Source organism: Notolepis coatsorum (genome assembly GCF_963971535.1).
Source record: "Notolepis coatsorum genome assembly, chromosome: 8".
Classification (NCBI taxonomy): domain Eukaryota; kingdom Metazoa; phylum Chordata; class Actinopteri; order Aulopiformes; family Paralepididae; genus Notolepis; species Notolepis coatsorum.
The window spans coordinates 41,746,237-41,771,934 of NC_140172.1; the positions used below are offsets into that span (position 1 = coordinate 41,746,237).

At 42.6% G+C, this 25,698-nt stretch overlaps 1 protein-coding gene across 1 annotated transcript in view; it reads left to right on the plus strand.

Moving 5' to 3' along the window:
* Positions 1 to 512: 512 nt before the first annotated feature.
* htatsf1 (HIV-1 Tat specific factor 1) overlaps positions 513 to 25,698 on the plus strand; it is a 40,049-nt gene continuing 14,863 nt past the window's right edge. The window contains exons 1-9 of the mRNA XM_084320080.1: positions 513 to 572; positions 11,302 to 11,460; positions 12,016 to 12,205; positions 12,447 to 12,494; positions 12,591 to 12,745; positions 12,870 to 13,033; positions 13,141 to 13,237; positions 13,437 to 13,526; positions 17,282 to 17,419. Coding sequence (XP_084176206.1) covers positions 11,302 to 11,460; positions 12,016 to 12,205; positions 12,447 to 12,494; positions 12,591 to 12,745; positions 12,870 to 13,033; positions 13,141 to 13,237; positions 13,437 to 13,526; positions 17,282 to 17,419 — 1,041 coding nt within the window. The 5' untranslated portion in view covers positions 513 to 572. The remainder of the gene's footprint in view (positions 573 to 11,301; positions 11,461 to 12,015; positions 12,206 to 12,446; positions 12,495 to 12,590; positions 12,746 to 12,869; positions 13,034 to 13,140; positions 13,238 to 13,436; positions 13,527 to 17,281; positions 17,420 to 25,698) is intronic.

Genomic DNA, 25,698 nt, shown 5'->3' on the forward strand with positions numbered 1-25,698 from the left:
TTGTAGTAAGCTACTATGTGTTCTACCCCATAATGCCCTGAGTGGGAGGGTAGTTTGTTTACCAGTGTTGAGGCTATGTTTGTGAAGAAAATGTTTAAGTAATTGGCTACATCCAGCTTGTCTGTGATGAGCGTGTTGTCCGTTTTTATGTTTATGTTTGAGAATCTGGTTTTAAGTTTTTTACTGCAGCCTAGTTGATTATTGAGTAATTTCCAAAGTTCACGTGGTTTGTTTTTGTTTTCCTCAGTTTTGTCATTGATGAAATTCTTTTTTGCAGTTTTGATCATGATTTGACTAGAAACTGTACATTGGAGGAGGTTGGGTAGGTGGGGGGGGGTTATGCTTAGAGTTAGGGTTAAGGTTAGGGGTTAAGGTTAGGGTTAGGGAACAACATCAATTGTTGTTGAATATGCGGAAGAGACCCTTCGGCGCTACACCAATCAGAGAGGGTCTTCGCTGTACGCGGCTAGCCAATCAGAGAGCGTCTTCGCAAACATAGGCTACGACGGGGGGTAAATCACGTACGCGCCCGCTACGCGTCTTTTTCATTCAATTCTCGTCGCGGCATAAAGGTAATGTCCAAACTGACTAGGTTTCGGTTCGTGTTTATTTAAAAAAATCACTTGTGAGCTACGTTATAATATTACAAAGGGGAACCTTGCCAGACAAATATGCGATCTTGCTAATGGAACTACTCTAGTCTGCACGTTGTTGTTGCTAATGTAATGTGTAGCTAACGTTAGCAAAGCTAATGCTATGTTAGCTCGTTATGTAGCAACGAGCTGTAACGCAAATGTGGTGGTGATGGCTGGTTCGCTATCATTTCTATGTAGTTTCAAGCTGTCTGTGTTCAGTGGTCGTGAATCGCTTTAAAGATGTATTTCACTGAATGTTAGAATACCCATTTGTCCTCCATGTTGGAAGAAACAACAACTGTTGCTCTGTTGATTATGATACATAACGTCATATCAACACATAATAAATCTCTGTCTTATTGTTGGATCTTGTAAACAAGTCGCAGTGGAACAGTAGCTAATATGATGCGTTTCCAACGTTTTACCTGGCTATTCTACCACTCCACATTTAAATTAAACATTTACTTTCAAAAGTACTTACCACTGGTTATAGGCAGCCATGCCGGTAGAACATTATATGCGATGCCTATAGTGCTTGCACGGTTGCACCCCATGGTACCAAAGCACCTCAAAGGCGCTAAAAACAAAATTACAAACATCTCAAAATAAACTGGTCAGACTACTGCTTGACATTACCCCTGCCGACTTTCACTACCTAGGATGGCTTAGAGTAGACGACAGAGTATTGATTGATTGAAAACGTTATTAACAGATTGCAGAATGGGTACAATACAGCAACTTGCAATGGGCCTGGTCTACAAGATACACTACACGACCAAGGTACCCATGTACATGTCAAAATACTTCCCAAAGGTCAGTGAATACCACAACCACAACACCAGAGGAAGCTCCACAAATCATGTTAAACCCAGATTCGGCTCAAACAAGGGACTAAACACGTTTAGTGCAATTCCAGCGTTATGGATGTTACATTCAGAGAGAACATTGGAAACTTAACTTAACATTGACAAGGCATCGATTTGAATTGGAAGTATAATTTACACATTTTAGTTACACTTATTGAGATAAAGATGAGCCTGCAGTAAGAAATGTTTTGACCTTTTGGATTTTGAGATAGGTGACAAAATACACGTTATGGATGTTACGGAAATTGACAAGCTTTTCAGACTCACTGAACACATGATGAAAACTCTGTGAATATCTTTTTCAACGAATAACATGTTTACTATCACTTTGTAGGGAAGGCTTTGAGGTACCCAAAAAGCACATTCAGGAAAACCTGGCATTTCCTCTCAAGGAATGAATCACAAAAAAGTGCCGTTATGGATGTTACATTTTTGCGTTATGGATGTTACACGTCTGAAATAGACAAAAACACTATCAAAAATAGGGCTTTACCCACATGTGTTTGACTTCGGTGGACCATTTTGAGGGTCAAACCAGTCTGGATTCATGTTGTAGTCTGAAAAAATGCCAGGAAATGCTTCTTCTTCTTCTTCTTATTTGAATTTCCGGCAGTGTAGACGCATCGTGGCGTATTACTGCCCTCCGCAATTCTTGCTTCGCCCACACTTGAGAAAGTTTACACTCCTCTTCTTCTTCTTCTTCTCATCTTCAAAACACATTACTATCGTGTCTGTCTCCTTCTTCTCTGCTCCTCTTGTCTGTCTCCTTCTTCTCTGCTCCTCTTGTCATACAATCACAATACAAACACCATCTCCTCTCTTGGAGGGCCCCCCCAAGAGGGGGAACCATCTCCCAGGAAATGCTGAGAGAATTATTGAATATATATAGAACACAAATGTTCTAGAATGTCGATTATGACATCATACTGTGACATCACAAAAATCAATTTTTTTTTGTCTTAAATAGTTTCAAAATATCAAGTCACTTCTGAAAATAAATTACAAAAAGTTTTTGGAAAATTGCTCTTTATTTGATTAACATAAAAAGTGTTTTCTAAACAGAGAACAGCAATATTAATATCGGTTAAATCAGAAAATGAGTTTTGGAGCAATTCCATAAAAATGTCAACCTCACCATGAAAAAGGAATTTATAAAAAATCAAGTCCAATTCACTCTGCCTGGACTGGTTCAGAGAAATGGTATCTCCCTCTGCTATCCATGTGAGGATTCAGGTGTTCACGAATCTGATCAAAACTGACCCAGGACTTGTCCTCTTTGGTTGGAAGTGCAGCGGTAAGCCTCCATAAGGGACATGGACATGTGGCGTTTCTGAACCCTCTGCTTGACTCCTTCTCTTATGGTCACTGCATCATTCATTCCTGGGGCCTGTCTTGAAATGTCGTCCCTGGAATAATACTAATTTACTTTCTGTTTGGTTTCATTTGGGGTTTCTGTGTTTTTTGGGGTGGGTTTCTTGTCACGATACTCGGCAAAACGATAACAAATACAGACTGAGCAGACGTGAGGGGGAGATGGCCGACAGCAGCCGATTAGCAGTAGGCTAACGTGGACACTGCTCTGCCTAGATCAGGGGTCTCAAACTCGCGGCCCGCGGTGATATTTTGCGGCATCAAAGTGTAGTGTTAATGCGGCCTGCGCACTACTGTTTGCCGAGTCGTTGCGCGAGAGTAGGACGTTTTATTTATTTTGTCACTTGTAGGTAGAGTTGTTCCGATACCGATACCAGTATCGGAAAAGCCGCCGATACTGGCTAAAATGCTGGTATCGGTATCGGCGAGTACCCTCTAATGCTGCGCTCCGATACCATATGACGTAATTTATCAACAACACTGTGGTCTGTTGAGTAAGCATTATAAAACAAACGGGTGCTTAATCGATTAAAGTGTCAATGTTTTTTTTCATTTTAACACTTTGGTTGCCTAAGGTTAAATTAATGATATACCATAGATTGCCAGCGCTATTTGTCTATGGAGAAAGTCCCCTTCTTTGCAGGGCTATAACTTTTTAAATTCTATTGCTACATTACCATTATTAGGGCCCATTCAAAGTCCTATGTATTGTTCATTGTGTAGCAACGTTAAACTTTTTCATTCACATATTCATAGTAAAGTATGGTCTAATGTATAAGTATGTTTTCATCTCTTTCTGCAGCTTTTCTCCAGAACGTGATATATAGCCCCAAATGCATTATATTGATGATGAAATACAGTTTGATGGCAATCAGCGCGATATAAAAAATTCCAACTAGACGTACTTCTAGAAGTTACTACACGTCATCTGATGTTGACCGGATGGGCGAGGGGGCGTTTATAATTCCGTGGGCAGCGTTATACCAATCATCTAATGTGGGTCAAATGTTGATAATATCAGTTATTATCGAAGACGGTAACGTTACACGCTGAAACTCACCCCAGTCTCCGCGCGCCATTGGGCGATCATCGTCGAGTAGAAATTTTATCATTATGGGATATATTATTACCCGGTCCATCTCCAGCTTGTATAATGGTATATACGTCCAAATCATGTTGTTTATCGAGTTATTGGCAATCGATCGCTATGTAGAGTGACGAGCTAGAGTCACGGGACATGTACCGAGTGGCCGGAAGCAATACGGACGTCTAGCAAAACCTCTAATGCGCTTCCTGTTAAGCGCTTGCGCCGATCGGCCACCAGATGGCGCTCCTGAACCGCCAGAGAGCTCAGTGGGTCCTGCTGGTGGATCTCAGGCCAGCGGAGGGACATTATGAATCCGATCGCAGATTTTTGAAATATTGATATAAAGACGACGTACAGCGTCCCCCGGCAACTTTAGCATGGCCAGCAAAGACGTCTAAAGACGGCTCCCGGCAGTCAAAGTGTTAACAGCAGATACTTTCTTAAATGTCATCGTCCCGACAGAGCGGTGTTGACGGGGAGCTCATGGGTTCGCTTGGTGGCTGGTGTTATTAGCATTGAACAGCTAACCGAAAGCTAGCTTTAACATTACCTTGGCTAAAGTTGGGGCTATTCATATAATCCAGCAATAATGGCTGCAGACCTGCAAGCAAAGTACAGCAAGTTGGCAAAGGAGTATTCGTTAAATCACAATGTCACCAGTAACGTTAGTCTTTTCATATACCGGCAGCTCATGCTATGCTAACTTAGCTCACGTTGACGTCGTCATTGAGACCACCTCGCGTACACAATTAATGACATGTTGCGGACAGCCATATCGGTGACAATGTTTAGCTTTTAGTGCCAAATGATAAGAGTCTGAGGCGGAGTCTCAAAAGAGAATGTTGAATATTTATTGTGCAAAAATCACAACAGATCCGACTGCTACTGAAACGGAGCCTTGTAGACAGACTGAGTAGGGTATATCTGCAGAGCCAGTGGGTAGCGAGTGCAGCAACGTATAATGTCCGTGTGGATCATTGGAGTAGGGTATATCTGCAGTGCTGAAGCCCCATACTCATTGATTAATGATACTAATACAAATCTATACAATCACCTGTTGTTGAATAAATACCATTACTTTCTAGTTATTACTAAAAAACAGTATATATAAAACAGTATTTGTTAAAAAAAAAAAAAGCTATAAAAAATTTATATAATATCGTTTTTTTTTATTTTTATTTTTTTATGTATGCACTGGTATCGGATAAGTATCGGTATCGGCCGATACCCAAAGCTTAGGTATCGGAATCGGATCGGAAAGGAAAAAATGGTATCGGAACATCTCTACTTGTAGGCTACCATAGCGCATGCTCATGACAGCAACGTTATGTTAGTGACTTGGTTGAAACGTGATTCCGGAGTGATATCAAGTAAAGTGGAAGCAAATGCATCCTCGCTATCTCCTCTGACTGCAAGCAGTGCTCTGCATGTCCCGCAGCACTGCCACTGTCTGCCTGTGTACGAGTCTGGTCCAATCACATACGCGTCCCGTCAGCGTGAATATTTTAGGCAACCAACTTGTGTTTAGCGTTTCTCTGATTGGCCACTACGCCCATGTGACCGCGGCAGCGCGAGAGAGCTGCAGCGCGGAAATAGGCTGTCTCTATTGCCTCGCGCTGCAGCGCGGAAATAGGCTGTCTTGCCATTCTCTAAGACAAACTCTAACCTTAACCAGCTCCTTAACAGCGCCTAAACTTAACCCTTCTAACCTTAAGCAACTCCGAAACAATGCCTAACCTTAACCAACTCCGAAACAATGCTTAAAGTTAACATGCCTAAACTTAACCGGCGAAAGAATGCACGTTAAAAAATATTGCCATTCTCTAAGACAAACTCTAACCTTAACCAGCTCCTTAACAGCGCCTAAACTTAACCCTTCTAACCTTAAGCAACTCCGAAACAATGCCTAACCTTAACCAACTCCGAAACAATGCTTAAAGTTAACATGCCTAAACTTAACCGGCGAAAGAATGCACGTTAAAAAAAATAAAAATAAAAAATTGATGGGAATCGAACTTGTTACCAACGGACCGCAGGATCCACAGCAAGGCAGCGCTGCCAGTTGAGCTAGTTGTAGATCTTAAAAGAGGGAGGATTACTGCTACATAATGCTGCCGCGACAGAGCTGAGCGTGGTTAGACACAAGTTGGTTGCCTTTAATATTTAGGCGTCCCGTCAAGGTTTTTCCCCCTCACCCACAGTCTGCGAATCAGAGGCGGAGAGTTGAAAGCGCATCTACAGTAAACTCGCTCCCAGTTTTATATCTGTGAGATAAATGTAGCTATTAGCCTATTTTCGCCAGCTGGCAGCCAGCAGAAAAATATGGCATTTTCAAAGATGGTCAGTAAAAGAAAAGTCGACTGCAATTCAAAGGTGAATGGACGGGAAAATATGCGTTCAGCCCAGCGTTTCCGTTAGAACATATTCGTGCCGGTCTGAGTGTCCTGCAAGATTTCTATCACCGGACATATTCGAGATATTCCGGTCAGAGTTTTAAACAGCAGTCTATTATAATCACATTTTTATGAGCTAACGAATTCCGTTATAATTGGACATGTGTATTAATTACATCAAGCGAAGAATGAGAAATTGATTTGCAGAATCAAATTACTATCTCTCGCCTCTCAAGTTAGTGCGATACGCTACCAGCATCAAGCTCCCGCTGCAGCAGCTCTGTCACACGCACCCCCAAATGAATCTCGAGTCGACATCGCTTCACCTCGTTGTATCAGACACGTCACACATATCATAATGTTCAACTTCACGTATACAGTCATTAATATATTCCAAATAAAATAAGTCCCTCGATACTCCGTGCTGCTGCTGACTTGAAATAAAATAGACCGATACGCAGTCGGTCCGACACTAAACAGCAGTCTGTTATAATCAAATTTTTATGAGCTAACGAATTCCGTTATATTGGACATTTGTATTAATTATATCAAGCGAAGAACTGAGAAAGCAGAGAGACGGCAACATTATCGTGGGTTTGCGTGACGACTCTCTCCACCTCGCAACGACTTATTTGCAAAGAGTATGGCGCTGCAGAGAAGCTGTTCAGCTGTTATTGGCTCTTTTCTGGGAACCGCACAACAGCGCCCCCCACCCAACATTGGCTGAAAATGGCTGAATTGGAGTACTGCTGGAATATTGCATTGTACTGCTGGTACTGCGGCTCTACAGCTTCAGAAAAGTCCAGCACTAAGCTCTCGCCGACAACGTCGTTGTCATTATTAGAAGCAACGAGGAAACAAATGTAATGATCGTTTCGTTCATCGCATAGGCTATTTAATTTTAGCCTATTTTAATACAATTCAAATAATCAAATTGTGCTTAGACTCAGGGAATTATTTTCACCGGACATTAAGACCGGAGAGATAAAATATGTCGGACTTAAACAGATTTTGCCGGTAAAATACCGGTAATTACCGGCTAACGGAAACGCTGGTTCAGCCTGAGTCCCAGCCAGGGGCGTAGCTGGAGATTCTGGGCCCCATGAAAGAATCAATTTGTGGGCCCCCAATCTATAAAAAAATGTGGGGCATTTATTTATTGATGAAAACGCATAATATGGTTTTTACCTATTTTTTTTATAAACAGCGTTGTGATAGAATAAAAAAAAATGCACAGTGCATTTCCATAGCTGTGGATGAGTCCACTGACACCACTGAGAAGCCTGAAGAACCGTTCATGTTCTGAAGAACTGTTCATGTTCTGAAATGTTATTGCTAATGATTGAGAAGATTGGATCAGTTGTACTTTTTTTTTGAATACTTTAAACCCTTTTTTGTGGAATATTTGATGCGGCCCAGCCTCACCCAGACTCTACCTCCAGGTAAATTGAGTTTGAGACCCCTGGCCTAGATAGACCAACAATGTGTGAAAAAGTTGTCTGGAAATATGTTGGATTTTAATCAAACTGAGTCATAAAATACTTCTGATTTAAATCAAACAAAGGGGTCATAATCGGACTTAACAACACACATTTTTGATAGTGTTTTTTGTCTATTTCAGACGTGTAACATCCATAACGCAAAAGTTTAGCATCCATAACGGCACTTTTTTGTGATTCATTCCTTGAGAGGAAATGCCAGGTTTTCCTGAATGTGCTTTTTGGGTACCTCAAACCCTTCCCTACAAAGTGATAGTAGACATGTTATTATTTGAAAAAGATATTCACAGAGTTTTCATCATGTGTTCAGTGAGTCCGAAAAGCTTGTCAATTTCCGTAACATCCATAACGCTGTGTATTTTGTCACCTATCTCAAAATCCAAAAGGTCAAAACATTTCTTATTGCAGGCTCATCTTTATCTCAATAAGTGTAACTAAAATGTGTAAATTATACTTCAAACAAAGGGGTCATAATCGGACTTAACAACACACATTCGCAATGTAACATCCGTCACTTGCAATGTAACATCCATAACGGTAACACCCATAACACTTGTAAAGAATACAAAAAATAAGACCAGAATGACTAATTGTTGCTAATATGTCATCTTTATAAAAGTTAGCTTTGCTTAGGAAGTTTGGTTGACATTGCATTCCAGATGCATGTTTTATGACAACCTTTCCTGGAAAACGTTATGGATGTTACATTTGCTGTCCCATAAAGGGGCATTATAACAGCATGCTTCACCTGCCAATGGAAAGACACAAAGTACATAATTGATTCACATATTGATACAACAGCCCTTCATGACCAAAGATGAGGTTAGAAAAATATCTGTTGATTCTTTTTTTGCCATTCTGGCCATTCAGAAAGTTATACAATTAGGTTAATCGAAAAATAAATGTTTACATCATTGTGTCTCCTTCTGTAGTGTGAAAAAAACATGCATTCTCATAAATATTACGATCAAATCTATTTTGTACTTCAAAATATAGACCTTGATGATACATTTGGAATTGGTTTGGTTATGATCATGTTATTTGAATTTTTTCATGGTGATGTTGACATTTGCATGGAATTGCCCTTTAGCAATTATGCCACATCAATGTGGAACATCCTACCCACAGCTGTAAAGGAATGTGAATCCCTACCCACTTTCAAAACCACTCTCAAAGAACAGCTACGGGAGACTGCAATTCGAAACTGGCCCCTGTAAATGTCCTAACCCAACCCCCTCCAATGTACAGTAAATGACCAAGTATGGTTTCGTCAATATTCCGATGTACAGTTGTACAGTGTCCCCCCCCACCCCTCCTACCCACCCCCACCCCACCCACCCAACCACCTCCAATGTACAGTCTCCACCCACCCCCCCACCTACCCAACCTCCTCCAATGTACAGTTTCTACATCAAATGTATATACTCTCTTTTCTAGACTCTTTTTGTATCACAAACAAATCTGGTATGTCATAAATGTATAGATGTAGCAATACTGTCTGTCTATCTGTATGTCGTGTATGTCATATATGTTATGATGAATTGAAAATGGGGGACCCTGATGTAAACAAGACGAAAGTCTTTCTCTGGTCTGCATCCCCTTAACAATTGTATGTATTGAGCTGTACTGTACTCTGCAATCTGTTAATAAAGCTATCAATCTCTTGTGGGATATATTCACAATAAACTTGAACAGTTTGAGCTGTAGATGAATAATACGCGTTTTGTAACTCTTTAACCTACTGTAACTCGTAACCTACTGTAACTCTTAATCTACTGTAACTCTTAACCCAGGGGTTCTCAACCTTTCTGCTGCCAAGGCACCCCTGTGTCCAAAAAAATATTCCAGGGCACCCCTACATACGATAAAGACTTTTGCGGTCCTGTCTTTTTTGCTACAATGATGACAAAAGTGCTTGCTTTCAAAATAACGTTTATTTAACCCATTGAAACCGGGAAACAAACGGAAAATCATGTATTTTATTTTTAAATACAGAAAAATATCAAAGTGCTCTGTTGCAGCTGCACTGTTTTCCATAAAAATAACATAGTGTGACCATTTATCAAACAGAAAATCATGTATTTATTTTTTTAAATACAGAAAAATATCAATAAAGTGCTATCTGTTGCAGCTGCACTGTTTTCTATACAAATAACATTGTGACCATTTATCAAACAGAAAATCATGTATTTATTTTTTTAAATACAGAAAAATATCAATAAAGTGCTATCTGTTGCAGCTGCACTGTTTTCAAAAAAAAATAAAAACTAGTGTGACCATTTCTCAAAACAGAAAATCATGTATTTATTTTTTTAAATACAGAAAAATATCAAAGTGCTATCTGTTGCAGCTGCACTGTTTTCTATAAAAATAACATAGTGTGACCATTTGGAAATATTATTCTAGTGAGGTGACGCTTGTTTATGACATCACATCCTGCCATTCTTTGTTGACGGTCAGGGACACAATGTTGACGTATAAAACAGCTATATAATATAAATGTAATCTGCAGAGTGCCTTTTACTGTTTCTGTTAAATACAGTTCTCATTCATTCATTCACATTTTGTATCATAATAATAACAGCAGCGGATACACTCACTTTGTCTGCACTTGGCGAGTAGCCCATCACCGTAGCCCAAGCGTGTAATTAGCACGCTTGTGATCCGGTCTTGAACTTTCCATAACGTGTCTCGATAAATCCATTTGATTAGATCCAGCACTGAATGCATTTAGTAATTATTATCACGACAGCCGCCCGCTTTGCAATTCATTGATAACGGATCAGAGCCGGCTCTGTAACGGAGATAGGACCCGCGATGTGACGTCACACGAATGCGACTTCTCTGGAAATGCGTTGGAAAATCTGTTGGTAAAAGCAATGACGCCTGACGCGGACGTTAAGTTGTTTCTATAATAACCTTACGAAACGTGTGAAGACATTTTGATCGATTTCTTTTTTAGTTCATGTTATTAGATTAGGCAATTATTGTATACACATGAAGCACTAGATAGACTATTTGTTTAGTTAATAGTTGTCATTCTATATTCTTAAAGAAACATTCCCATCAGGCATCTCGCGGAACCCCTGACAGCTCTCCGCGGAACCCCTGTGTGCCGCGGAACCCCTGTTGAGAACCGCTGTCTTAACCTACTGTAAATCTGTTTTACTCTAGTGTTTACAGACATCACTGTAGGCTAAACAAACACCTTTCAGCTACAAAGCACAATAAATGCATCATTTATCTGTTGTCTAATGATAATCCTTATATCAAGAGCTCAGTCAATCAAGTAGAGAATGCAAATATGTGTCTTATTTTTGGTGATGTAGTCCAAACATTTGGATCACTAATTGGGCCATTAACTGAAATGTATCACAAATGACCAACTAGCTTAGAGATGATGTAATTGAACAATGTTTCACTACCTTTGACCTATGTGTCTCGCTGCAGATGAGTGGTGGTTCAGACGGGAACAAGGAGTTTACGGAACAGCTGCGGATGCAGCAGCTGTACGATCAGAGTCACGAGGCCGGTTCAGACCCGACCTACACTGACCCAGACGGGACTGTGTACGACTGGAACCATGACAAGAAAGCCTGGTTCCCCAAAGTATGACCCTCTCTTTTTAACTTTCAGTGTCCCCATGTCCAAATGTGAGTCCTTCTTTTAGTCAATATTAGACTCTCTTTCTGCACAGATTTTGCTTTTACATACACCCCCTTTAGTTTGGGTCTTGGAGTGTTTGGTGTCCTGATCTGCTCTAAGCCACATAGTGAAATATAGACAAACCCTCATCCCCCATCTTCATGACCTTATCCAATCTCAGACTGAAGCTGACCCTAGATCGGTGCTTCTACTATGAGAGACGTGATTGTGTGGACCCTGTTCTTTTTTATCATTGCATTAAAAAAATATCCAACATCACACGAAGGTCATAGCTGGGCTTTTATTTTTTTCAAGCAGGCCCACTTAATACATTTACAGCCACTGTAGGTGAAAAGGGAGGTGGGGTCGGTGGGAGGGATTCTCATTTGAATGAATGATAGATGGGTTGGTTTCTTATGTAGAAGGCTGTGGTTTGAATTTGGGTCTGAAGAGGTAGGTAGCTGGCTGCAGTACATTTAATGTTGTTTTGGGGACCTGTTTTCCTTCATCCCTCTCTAGATAACGGAGGACTTCATTGCAACCTACCAGGCCAACTATGGCTTCACTAAAGATGGAGAACCAGACGCCAACGCCGCTGTAGGTGACAGCACTGCCCCTCAGGGCAGAGAGGTCAAGGCCCCCGAGAAGGTTATCCCTGACCCAGCCACAGAGTCTAAACAGAAAGGAGAGAAGAGGAAGCCAGATCCAGGTATTGTGGCGACCATAGTGAGTAACGTTACGAGGCAAATCATGTCATCTTTTGAAGACCATCCATAGCACGTCCATGCAAAATCCATTTTTGTAAGCACTGACGGCACTGGTCTTTATACCTGGGTGATTATGCTTTATACTCGATATAGAAGTAGAAATATAGACATTGAAAAGTGTGTGCGCTTGATGATGCGTTGGTGACTACATATTCATGTAGCTATTGGTTCTTGTTTGTGCAGGGTGGTTTGACGTGGAAGAGGATAAGAACACCAACGTCTATGTGTCAGGTGAGCATCGCTCCCTCTGCTCCTCCTCGTTATGGGGAGACACGTGATCCCATATATAGATAACCCCCACCTTTCATCTCTCCCCCTTCCCCTCAGGTCTCCCTCTAGACATCAGCACTGAGGAGTTTGTGGAGTTGATGTCTAAGTGTGGCATCATGATGCGGGACCCCGTCACTGAGGAGTATAAGGTTAAACTCTACAAAGACGCACAGGGCAACCTGAAGGGAGACGGACTGTGCTGCTACCTCAAGGTCTGTACGTTTGTTTGTTTGTCTCTCTCCCATCTGCCATTAGTCATCCACCACAGTATATATATATATATATATATATGAAGCATCTCTGTGTTTCTCTGTGTGTTTTTCTATACGTGTGCAGAAAGAGTCGGTGGCTCTGGCCCTGCGTCTGATTGATGAGTCGGAGCTCAGAGGTTACAAGCTCCATGTGGAAGCGGCGCAGTTTGAGCTGAAGGGCAAGTATGACGCAAGCAAGAAGAAGAAGAAGGGCAAAGAGCACAAGAAGAAGATGCAGCAGCAACAGAAGTACTAGAAATACCATTAGCCGTGTCATTTTTTTGGTTTGGCTTAGGTTACATTTGTTTGGTATTTTACAACTTGCTCTTTTGCTTCCTTGTGTGTGCGTGTGTCAGGCAGTTGGACTGGCGACCAGAGAAGCAAGGAGAAGTGAGGAAGAGACATGAGAAAGTTATCATCATCCAAAACATGTTTCATCCCAGCGACTTTGAGGTGAGGAGATTCTCTCACACACACATACATGCTTCAATTTAATCCTCCGATCAAATCACACATGCATATGATTAAAAATGTTAGAGGTTCAATATGCTTATACGTGACAAATAAAACAACTTGAAAAACCTGAACTTTTATGGACATCTATGAATACACACACTCTCCACATACTATTTGAACCCTTTCCTCACCCCAGGAAGACCCGCTTGTGCTGAATGAGTATCGTGAAGACCTGAGGACAGAGTGTGAGAAGTTTGGACAGGTCAAGAAGGTCATCATCTTTGATGTGAGTTCCAGTGTCATCTGTGATGTTTCAGGGTCACCATGTGTCCAGGGAGTTATTACAGAATGTGGGTCTAAAAAAATATATAATTAGAACATACATAGAACGAGACATCACAGTACAGTAGACTTAATAACATCGACATTAACAACAATAGCACTAACGGGGGCGGCTAAGTGGCGCAGTGAGCAAGGCGCTCGCCACTAATGCAGTAGATGCTGGGTTCGAGCCCAGCTCTCTGCATTTCTACCAGCTTGGCTGGTCGTTCATACTAACACAATTGGCAGTGTTAGGGGTGGGAAGCTGGTGGGTGGGGATCGGACGTTGTGGACAGCGACTCCTACAGGTCGGTTGGTGCGACTGCGCAGCAGAATCAGGAAGTGACAGGGGCAGCGTGAGCCTCCCACGTGCTACTCCTCGCCACAGAGAGATCGCGCTGTGCAGGTGAAAAGATGCGACGGCTGCCTCCTCGTGTACCGGAGGGAACACGTGATGCAAGGCTTCGTCCACATTGCAGCCGGCCAGTGGGAGGCATGGCCTAACAGCGTTCGAGACAGGGGAGGGTAGAATTGGACAATACGAAATTGGGATGGGAGAAAAATGGGAGAAAAGGTAGATTTAAAAAAAAAAAAAAAAAAAAAAAAAAAAAAGCACTAACAGTAATAACAACAATAATGACAGTGAGAATAATAAAGACATAATATAAACTATAAAAGCACATTAACACATTGGGCGCCGGGGGTTGTGCCCATCATTGTACCCAGTCTGCCACCGTTGAAAGCCTATGGAGATGTTTACCTTCTTTGCAGGGCTATAACTTTTAAAATTGTATTGCTAGAGACTGTAGGAAAAAGATCCCAATTATTTGACGCCGATCTCCTAGATCCATTTCCGGTTTGTATGGCGCAATAAACGCCGAAATCATATCGATTATTGAGTTTAGAAAGCCATCCAAATGCACTATAGTGTTTGTCTGGATCCACGTAACAAGATATTACTGCCGGAGGGATTTCCTCGATGCACCAGCGCCACTTCCGGTTTTGGCGAGAGTGTAACTCGCCCGACCATCCACCAGGCGGCGGTATTGAGGCGTTGCAATCACATACAGGGTGCCGCTGCAGAGACTGGATGAATTATGAATGCCATGGCGGGCGTTCAACGCATGGCGGGCAAAAACGGCGTAAGTCGTTCTTGGCGACCAATGTGTTAACAGACATGACAAACAACAAAAACATGGCTCAAATAGCTTCACATGTTATACATTGTAAATAAAGCAAAAGTGGCGATTAGGGAGTCTGCTCCTGGCCAATGATAGCACCCAGTGGACTAATATAGACTGTGTGTGTGGAGTGTGTATGTTTGTTTTGTATATGTGTGTTTTATATATGTGTGCTTGTGTTTTATGTGTGTGTGTTTAGTATGCATGTGTGTTTTATGTGTGCATGTTTTATGTGTGTGAGTGGACATGTGTTTTGTATGTGTTGTGTGTGTGGATGTGCGTGCACGACCAGGCATGTACTTTTATTATATACATTATGACACCCTCTGCAACGACACAAAGCACTGAGTGACATACAAGGCATTAGTGATCTCTAGGGAGGCTAAGAGTAATGGGGAAAACCACCAAGTACAGTGGCCAGGGCCGGACTGGGGAAATAATTCATACCGGGAGATATAGCGCGAAATATAGCCCCAGTCAGGCCACTTTTTAAGCGGGGGTCTGGGAGTCCCCCACCAGGAACATTTTAGTTACAAAGACTTAATTTCCTGCATTCTGGTGAATTTTAGTGCATGTGAATCACAAACTAATGAGCCAACAATTGCTTAGTACAATGCACTGTTATGAACCTGAAATAAAATTGTTGTGGCACTAGCAATGCTACTCTCTCCACCTTCAAAAAGAAAAAAGCAAGAGCACAACATCTTTTTCTATTTACTATTATAATACAGTTAACCACTCTCTCCACCTATTCAAACAGAGCAAGAGCACAATACACAATAGATGGGTAGTGGTGCATCAGTAAACTGAATAGGCATTCAGTTTACTGATGCACCACTACCCATCAAAAGTTAAAAAAAATAGCCCTTTTACACAAACATTAAATAACAGACCTTTCATTAACAATACTATAATAACAGTAGCCACTGCCAGAATAGTGTGACGCATGTATCGCGTGTGGTGAGCACACGCATGCATGCACAACGAATACAGAAGATTGCATTGTCTCAATCATTTTAACTATAAAATTATGAGCTCAAAGTATGAGCTCACTGACTGAAATTTCCAACAAAAAGCATCAATTGTCAAATAATATTGATCACATTAACTAGACTAGATGTTTTTGAGGAAATTAGAAAAGGAACAACAACTTGTGTCTGATCAGATTCTTATTTTTTTGATAACTTTGCAGTGATTATGTTTGTAGCCAATATATGTGGCAAAGGTGTGTAATCTTTGAATTATCTTGGAGTTTTTTTTACTTTCTCTTTCATACATTGTTTATTCAACTTCAGCCCCGATCATAACCACCACATATTGTTTTTTGTAATGTCATATTTAACAACTCCTTTCAGAAAAGTCAGAGTATTTCATTTTTAATCTGACATTAGATAAAAAACGAAAAATGCTTATGATCAGGGCTGAAGATGAATAAAATATTTATGGGAAAGAAAGTGGGAAATTATTTCAACATATAATCTTTTTATGGTGTTTTTCAATTTAGTCCCCTAATATGGTAACTAAAACACTTTAGTTTTCAGAAACAAGGGTTAAATTATTTATTTGTTTCTTGGCAGATTTAACATTGGGCTTTTGACAGGGGAGATGATGCATTGCATGGTAACGTTAGCTAGCTAACATCCACATGTTTATTTTGATCACTGACTAACCTGCTGGTCCCTTGACCTTGGTGCAAGAAAACATTTGATAAATGTTGCCGGATTTAGCATCATCTCCTGTAAGGGTCTTTCTTTTTCTTTGTTTTATCCCTCTCTCCTCCACCCTTTCTCTTTCTTCCACTGTCCATCTTGATATCAACGTTAATTGACTTTCGCTCTATCTCTCCCGAGTCCCTCACTACACTGGCTGTTATTCTGCAGAGTGCCATCGGCCATTCCATTCGCCGCCTCCGCTGTCAATCAGTTGTATCGCCTGGTCCCGCCTCCACCAATCACATGCGGCAGCACGGCTCCATTTGTGTGTGTGTGATCCGCGAGAGGGAGAGAGTCGGAGAGATAGTTCTCCAACTCTGTCGCAGAGACAGTGAAATCCTGGTTGTTCCCCACCCACCTAGGTTATCTAACTATCGTGCCGCCACAACTAGAAACAATGGCCCAAAAAAAAAAAAAATTATAATAATAAAAGAAATATATATATTTTTAATATAAACAATTTGTTTTAATCTGTGCAGGCCAGGCCACCGGGAAAACTCCCGGTGCTCCCGATGGCCAGTCCGGGCCTGACAGTGGCGGATAGCGCAGATCCAATATGAGATATATACGGGTCCCATATTTCATAAAAAGTGTCTAACTTAGAGTGTAACATGCATGTGATGTACTCACAGGGAATACAGTCCATAATAATATTGTGCCATGATCTCTTTGATGGGACCTCATCCTTGATCCAGAATAAAAGGATGTTTGTTCTGGCAGCAAACGTCAACAAGTTGAACAGAATGTGGGTCTTTTGACATTCAATTGTGTGTTATCTGGAAGGCATTTCATGTGTGTGTGTGTGTGTGTGTGTGTGTGTGTTGCAGAGACACCCAGACGGAGTGGCCTCGGTAGCATTTAAGGAACCAGAGCACGGTGATGCATGTCTGCAGGCACTGGATGGCCGCTGGTTTGGAGGCAGAAAGCTCTCCGCTCAGCCCTGGGATGGAACCACAGACTACCAGGTAGTACACTGGGGGTTTTAGTCATGTAACGGTAAACCAAATGATGAAACGTATACATTCAGAAATGTCATGATGGGCCTTAACACATTGAGTGCCACGCCCCTTCCGGGAAGTGCATCTGGCCTTGCCACCCATTAACCCCATATAAGTGCTCACCTTGTTTGTAGAGCTAAACCTATATTTTATATTATAGCTATGGATCTAATAACGCTGTCGATTGTCAGTGGGTTTCTTCCGGTCAACGTGCAAAAAACAGATTCTTTTTTCATACATACATTTCCGTTTTATACCGTGGAGAATATGAGTATAGTTTTAGAGTGAAACAGCGCTTCAATGCATTTCCTTAGAAATCGTGCCATCTGTTGCTTGATTTATGAATCGTTCTGAAATAAATGCTAGATTATCGGTATTATGTTTCATCATGCACAAACGGAAGCGGGGGAGGAAAAGTCGCCCCTCCGTGCTTTGGTCGGCGCCAACAGAACGCACACACACACACAGACACGCTGTGATCGTTACGAAAAAACATCGGATTAACCCAAGATTGATAACATAGAGTCCTTACCTCACATCTGATGTACTGCAAAAAGAATAATCCAATTCCTGATCGCCATTCCAAATATTGATCGCGGTCGTCTTCCCAACGTGTATCAACCAAAACACATGAACCGGCGGTGCTCCAGTGTCTCCAAACTGTGTGTATAACTGCTCCCCTTGCCCAAGAAGGAAAACCCGGACCGGACTTCTTAGATCGATGCACATTCCAAACCAGAGGGATTCCAATGATGTGCAATACCAGCCGCAAGGCATTAGGTGGCGGTATTGACCGTCTGCGATCTCAGACACATTCAGTACAGGGCTATTCAACTGGCGGCCCGCGGGATGATTCTGACCGGCCCGCAAAAGATTACATGATAATTATAAATTATAAATAAATTTCAACGTTCACACGCACAATTGAGCCAAAAGTCACTCAATTAATGACAGATTTCATTGATAAATTGAGGGAAAACTTTGCAAGTCGATTTGATGAATTTGACATGCCCAGAGAATTGATGCATTTTGTGAGCAACCCATTTGCCAATGTAGCTGCTATTTCCACAAAAGGACAAGAGTTCCTTGCATCACTTCACATTGATGAAGGTCTCCTGCAACTTGAAATAATTGACATGCAAGCATCATCTGCTCTGAAGCAGGCACTTGAGAATGAATCCACCACAACATTTTGGATAAAGTGTATTCATGTCAACACATTCCCCAAAATAAAAACGCTGGCAATATCTGTGCTAACAATGTTTGGCTCAACATACACCTGTGAATCCAGTTTCTCTCACATTAATGCCATTAAAACAAGCAACCATGCCTCCTTGACAAATGAGCATTTGCATCACTGTTTGCGGGTAGCCCTCACTTCCTATGAACCCTCTTTCTCTGCCATTGCCCAGTCAAAGAAGTGCAATCTCTCTCATTAGATGTGTGTATGTAGGCTAGGCCTGTCTGCCCCCCACCCCCCCCTGATGTTTGAGAGTTAAGAGTGGACAATAAGTGCTAATAAGATGCTGTGATTTGCTGTTGTTGCACAGACATGAAGCACTTTTTCATAAGCTCAGCTGCACTATAAATGTGTTTTTTTGTTCAAGTGTTGATGTTAGAATTTTCAGATGCACATCATGCACTTGTTTGTTTTTTATTTTATTTTTATATTGAAATGTTGAAGAGGAGATGTTGCAGTTGTTGCACAGTCATAAATGAAGCACTTTTTGCAGGAGATGTTGCAGATGTGGCACATAAAAGCACTTTTTTTGAAAAGTATACTACTTTTGCAATGTAGTTAAATAAAAGTTGTGAAAATGTGGTTGCGTGTTGTGTCAAGTGTACATATATTCATAGCATGGGGAGGCGCCGTGGCAGTCCGGCCCCTGGCCTCTTGGGTTTCTGACAATGTGGCCCCCTGAACAATTTAGTTGAATAGCCCTGCAGTACAGCATGCACAAGGTGCCTCGATGGATTATGAATGGCAATAGGGAATAAAAGAAATAGCGAAACAGAAACGTAGATCTACGTTTCCGGCACTCAACGGTCAGGCCATAGAAACGAAGATCTATGTGAACGGAAAACAAAGTGTTAAGGCCCCGGAAAATTCCTTTGCTGAACACTTGTAAAACATTGTTTTATATAATGCCTCTAGTGGTGGCATTGACGTGACATGACAGCTCTTTTGGTGACATTAAAATTAATTGTGGTTTAATTCATATTTCTCATGGGAATTGTTTTATAAATGGCCCATTTAAAAACAACTAGGAGGGTACTCTGTGGAAAAAAGCTCACAGCATGATGTCACACAAGTGACCCATCCACACCAATGTCCTGCTTAACCCTTTCTGCGCTTTGAATCCAACCGTTATGCGCCAAACCAGAGATTTCTCGGGTTTTGATCCTTTTCTCTTTTTTTTTAGATTCTCTCATTCTAAACACTTGTGCGGACCTGCCTGTGTCTCCCTGGCACCGCTGCCTACGTTAAAATTGCAATGACGATCGAATCCTGACAGGTGGCATTATCGCCTACCTTTTGAACTGGGTCTCTAAGGTTTCTCTCTGTGCCTCTGGCTGCAGGAATCCCCTCCCCCTCAAAGTGAATCAGCACACAGCCATCTGTCAGAGATTTGCTCGCCTGAAACCTATTGTTTCCCGTATTATAGCCATGCCCAATGCACATGATTAATGGCGATCGCGATCGAACTACTGGGATTATTCATTTTGGAGTACCGTCTGACTAAGGTAAGGTCTATTTTGGGTCTATTTTACCTAACCGAAAACATGCTTTTGTATTGATCACAGCGTCGTATTTTACCGAACCTAAAACATGCTTTTGGTAACGATCGCAGCTTCGTAAAATGACCTCCCCCCCTTGATGATTTTGTGAAGAAACATCTATATATGGTATATACCTTTTTGATTTGGAAATAATATAGGTTTCAGGCGAGCAACCCGAACAATTTGCGCATATGCATATAACACGTCATATCTCGCGATCTAGAAAAAAAGACTGGATTATTTTGAAAAGGGGCGATGTTTAGCATGGAATAGAGAACAAACGAAAGTATGTAGAAATGGACTGGTTTGTCAGTGTTGGACTATAAATAGTGCCTCTCAAATGAGCCATACTATTGTCTCCATAGCAATAATATCGAATATACAATGCAATAGCCTGTGTGTGAGGGGGGAAAACGCACTGCTGTTCTGCTGAAAGCATGTTGTCTCTGTTTTGCTAGCCGTCTAGCACAACTAACGGCCAATGGCCATCATTTTGATCACTTTGGCTGAAAATGTCTGTGTGCATGTGATTGACTCCTGATAATAATCTAAACAAAGACATATTTTGGTAACTGCTGTACGTTAATGTTACAGATATGCATCAGACAAGTGCATGAATGTGGGTAGGTTGTTCTATAAGCCATTTGGCTTCAAACCTATCCTTTTCGCTTGTTTGTTTGTAAACATTTAGAAAAATTATTTGTTTATTGTTTATTTATTTGTAAACATTTCAAATAAAGAATTAATTCATTCATTCAACGTTAAAACCTTTGCGGTTATGTTAAATGTTGGAACAGCTGATTTTACTGCAAGACTGACAGGTGGCATTCAAGTCATATCAAACATGGTCCTCTCTCTCATCCCACCTGTTGTTAGTTTATTCTCCCCACAAATCTTGTCTATAACGCAGCACCCATCACCTATTGAATACATAAGCTACAATTCAAAATATAGCTATATTGAATTAATTGAAATTCTGTCTTGTTTCTTACATATTTCAAAATAAATAAATATGGAAGGTTAATCGTCTATCAGCTTTTTCCTGCTCCAAGCTATCATTATTATACCGGCCTTTAAAAATAATAATTAACCTTGTTAAGGTTTGGATTTTGTGTGCCCTGTATGCAACATTCATGTCCTTTGCCAGTCACATACCTGTTTAAGTGATGATGACAAAACGATCAACCTCTGTAGCACCAGTGTTATGTGTTAAAAAATAAAAGAAAAAAGGTTAATGTACAGCCCTGAGACGTATGCGCATTTCCCATAATGTTGGCATGTTAATTCTTTTAAAGAACCCACTTCCTGAACAACTATTGCTGAAGTGCCCTTGAGCAAAGTGACCTCTATATGGTCCAGTGGTGCTGCACACTGGCTAACCGTAGAAAACTGTGGTTGGACTGGAGTTAGACTCCCAGGTGAATGAGAGTTTGAAAAGGAGCATGCATGCTCGGCTAAATGATCCCTGGATAAATTAAGCTTCCAAATGTATTGTGAGTGGACTACACAGACTTATCTCTCAGACCTAAAAGAGATAGCGAAACAGAGTGGCGAAGACCTTGCGGAAGTCCTCCAGAGAGAACTCGCCACCATCAGCGACGCCCTCACCCGGAAGAAGCCTGACCCCCAAACTGACAGTGGGGAAGTAGTCGGAATGGAAGCCCCACAGGGTCCGGGGCCTGCAACACAAGCAAGCCCCTCACCCGGGACAAGCCGAGAGGAGCCAGCCGGACCAGAGCTCCGCCGGTCTCAAGCACCAGCGCGCCCTCAAGAGAATGCACAACCTGCTCTGACACACGCTGATGTCAACCCACCTGGGGTGCAAAGGATGATTGTGGAGCACATAGTGCGAAACGAAGACTCAGCCATGCACAGCCAAGCATCACTGAGACTCAGACTCTTCTCTGGGCGAAGCCCTCGGCCCGACAGAAGTAGACTACGAGACTAGGCGTTAACAATGCGGTTCTTCTTCTCAACGACACAAAAGTGTCTGATCTACACAAGTCCCGGAAACTCCTGGATAGCCTCATGGCACCCGCCAGTGACATCATAAGACACCTGGAACCTGAATGTCCTCCAGGAATGTACCTGGAGAGCCTCGACTCTGCCTTCGGAACCATTGAAGATGGAGATGACCTTTTTGCAAAGTACCTCAATACAGTGCAAAACATTGGAGAGAAACCATCAGCTTACCTTCCGCGACTACAGGTCAGATCAGCAACTTCTAAGACAATTCATCAGAGGCTGCTGGGACAACACCATGATAACTGAGCTGCAGCTAGCACAGAGAAAGAAAAACCCACCTACCTTTACAGAATTCCTCCTGTTACTCCGCACCACAGAAGACCAGCGCTCTTTCAAAGAATGCCGCATGAGACAGTGCCTGAACGTTTCGAAACCAAGGGTATCGAGTAACTCCCAGGGCAGCTGGAACCAAAGTGAAGAGGAATGCGCTTCAAAGCCGATTCCGGACACCAGCTCCAAAGTCTAACGTTTAGAGGCTCTAGTTGCAGACCTACAGACAAAGCTCACGAGAATGATGGACAACCAGAACAGACAAGCGAGGCCAGCTCTCGAGCAAGAAGCCCCGGCATCAGTTAAACCGACGACTAACGGAGGTACTCCCAAGTCCCAAAAGTCAGAGACTCCAAACCCAAAGAACTACACAAGCAATAGACCCAGACCCTGGTATTGCTTCAGATGTGGAGAAGATGGACACATGAGACCCCACTGCGAGAGCGAACCGAACCCCTCTCTGGTGGTCTTGAAAAAGAAGTTACTAGACGAAAAACAGCATGCCTGGGACGCTGAAAGTAGAGCCTACCAGTCTGATTTAAACTAAAGACAGTTGCTGCTGAGGGACAGGCAGGAACTGGGGTACGAGAGGGATGTCCCAGACGGAAGTGGCGCACCTCGGCCTCTAATGCCAAAGTGGCAGCCATACCTAAAGGACTGGTTGGAGCTAAATGCACTGCACAAGTAATCCTGGAAGGTAAAGAGTGCAGCTGCTTACTCGATACAGGCTCCCAAGTAACAACGATCCCGAATTCCTTCTATCAAAAGAACATGTCTCACCTACCCATCCACTCCTTATACGACCTGCTTGAAGTGGAAGGAGCCAACGGTCAGGAAATTCCCTACCTCGGCTACGTCGAAACTACAATCAAGTTTCCAAAGAGCATGTTCGGAGTAGCCATCGAAGCGCCCACCCTAGCGCTGATTGTGCCTGATATGAGCGCTTCTCTGTCATCAGTGCTGATGGGCACAAACGCCCTAGATATCCTGTACCAGCAGTGCGCAGATACCACATCTCAGAACTACCAATCCCTGCCCTACGGCTACCAGGTAGTCTTGAGAACCCTTGAAGCCAGACATAAACAGTCAGCAGATTCCAGCCTGGGCGAAGTGAAACTACATAGCAAAGACCCTGAAACTATCGCTCCAGGTCAGACCAAAGTCCTCGAGGGATTCGTGAGTTGCAGAGCAACCCACGCAGGAAGATGGGTGATGATAGAGTCCCCATGGTCAACGGCCTTGCCAGGTGGAATCCTGGTATCAGATGGCTTAGCAGAGCTACCACGAAAACTGCCACATTGTATACCAGTCATCCTCAAGAACGAGTCCGACCATGATATCACCCTGTCCCCGATGGTTGTGATAGCCGAGATACATGCAGTCATGAGTGTCCGGTCGCTCAAGACACTTGACGCAGAACTATCGACAGACCCTAACCAAAAATCAAAGCTCAAGTTTGACTTTGGAGACTCCAGTACCCCAAGAGTGGAAAGAGAAGATAACTGAAAGGCTGAACTCCATGCAAGAAGTTTACGCACACCACGATCTCGACTTCGGATGCACTGACAAGATAAAGCATCACATAAATCTCAATGACAAGACACCATTCAAACAACGGGCGAGACCTATACACCCTCAAGATATAGAAGCTGTGCGCTCCCACATTCAACAGCTCCTCGACACTGGAGTCATCCGAGAATCTGAATCACCCTTCTCGTCGCCAATTGTAGTCGTCAGGAAGAAGAACGGCAATGTCAGGCTATGCATAGACTACAGGAAACTGAACCTCCAAACAGTAAAGGACTCATACGCCCTGCCCAACCTGGAGGATTCCTTTTCAGCACTGACTGGATCCAAATGGTTCTCGGTGCTAGATCTCAAATCTGGTTATTACCAGATCGAAATGGAAGAAAAGGACAAGCACAAGACAGCATTTGTCTGCCCGCTGGGATTATTTGAGTTCAATAGAATGCCTCAAGGAATAACAAATGCACCAGGCACGTTCCAGAGGCTTATGGAGCGGTGCGTGGGAGAACTGAACTTGAAGCAAACCCTCGTCTTCCTGGACGATCTGATCGTTTTCTCTTCAACGCTAGAGGAACACGAGGAGAGACGCATGCGAGTCCTGAGCCAGCTGAAAGAGTATGGGCTAAAACTATCACCCGAAAAGTGCAAATTCTTCCAGACCTCCGTAAGGTATCTAGGCCACATAGTGTCTGAGAAAGGAGTCGAAACGGACCCAGAAAAGACAACCGCACTCAAAACCTGGCCAAAGCCAACCAAGCTTTCTAGGATTCTGCGGTTACTACCGTAAATTCGTCAAAGACTATTCAAAGATAGTGAAACCCCTCAACGCACTTACTGCCGGATACCCTCCAATGAAGAAGCATGGAAAAGCTAGTGACCACCGAGAAGTATTACGACCCTAAAGCTCCCTTCAATGACAGATGGACCCCCGCTTGCCAGACAGCTTTCGACGCTATCATAGAAAAGCTGACAACTACCCCTGTTCTCGGTTTCGCCGACCCGGAACAGTCCTACATACAGATGCAAGCTCACTAGGTCTCGGCGCCGCCCTCTACCAGGAGCAGCAAGGACAGAAGCGTGTCATCGCTTATGCAAGCCGCGGATTGTCAAGATGTGAAACCAGGTATCCTGCCCATAAATTGGAGTTCCTCGCCTTAAAATGGTCGGTAACTGAAGTTCCAGGATTACCTCTACGGAAGACCATTTCTCGCTGTCACTGATAGCAACCCACTGACATATGTCCTTACCACTGCTAAGCTTGATGCCGCAAGCTACAGATGGTTATCCGATCTATCTACCTTCGATTTCCAGCTGCAATACAGAGCTGGGAAACAGAATCAAGACGCTGATGGGCTGTCCCGGCGACCACACAGCAGACCAGCTGATGACCCAATATCGATAAAAGAGATGGAAAGAATACAAGTTTGCGAAAAGACACCTCCCGGAACCAGAGCACACAAACATGAGTGAAGACATCATTAGAGCCATCTGCGACAGACACTTAGTTTGTGAAGTGATCGACAACGGCTCTAAAGAGACACCATCCAGCCTTGCATCGGTGGTATCACTTGCCCTCCACCCAAGTGCAATCCCAGACAGCTTCCAAGGAGAAGATCAGCTGGGTGGCCTACCCGTCGTTCCGC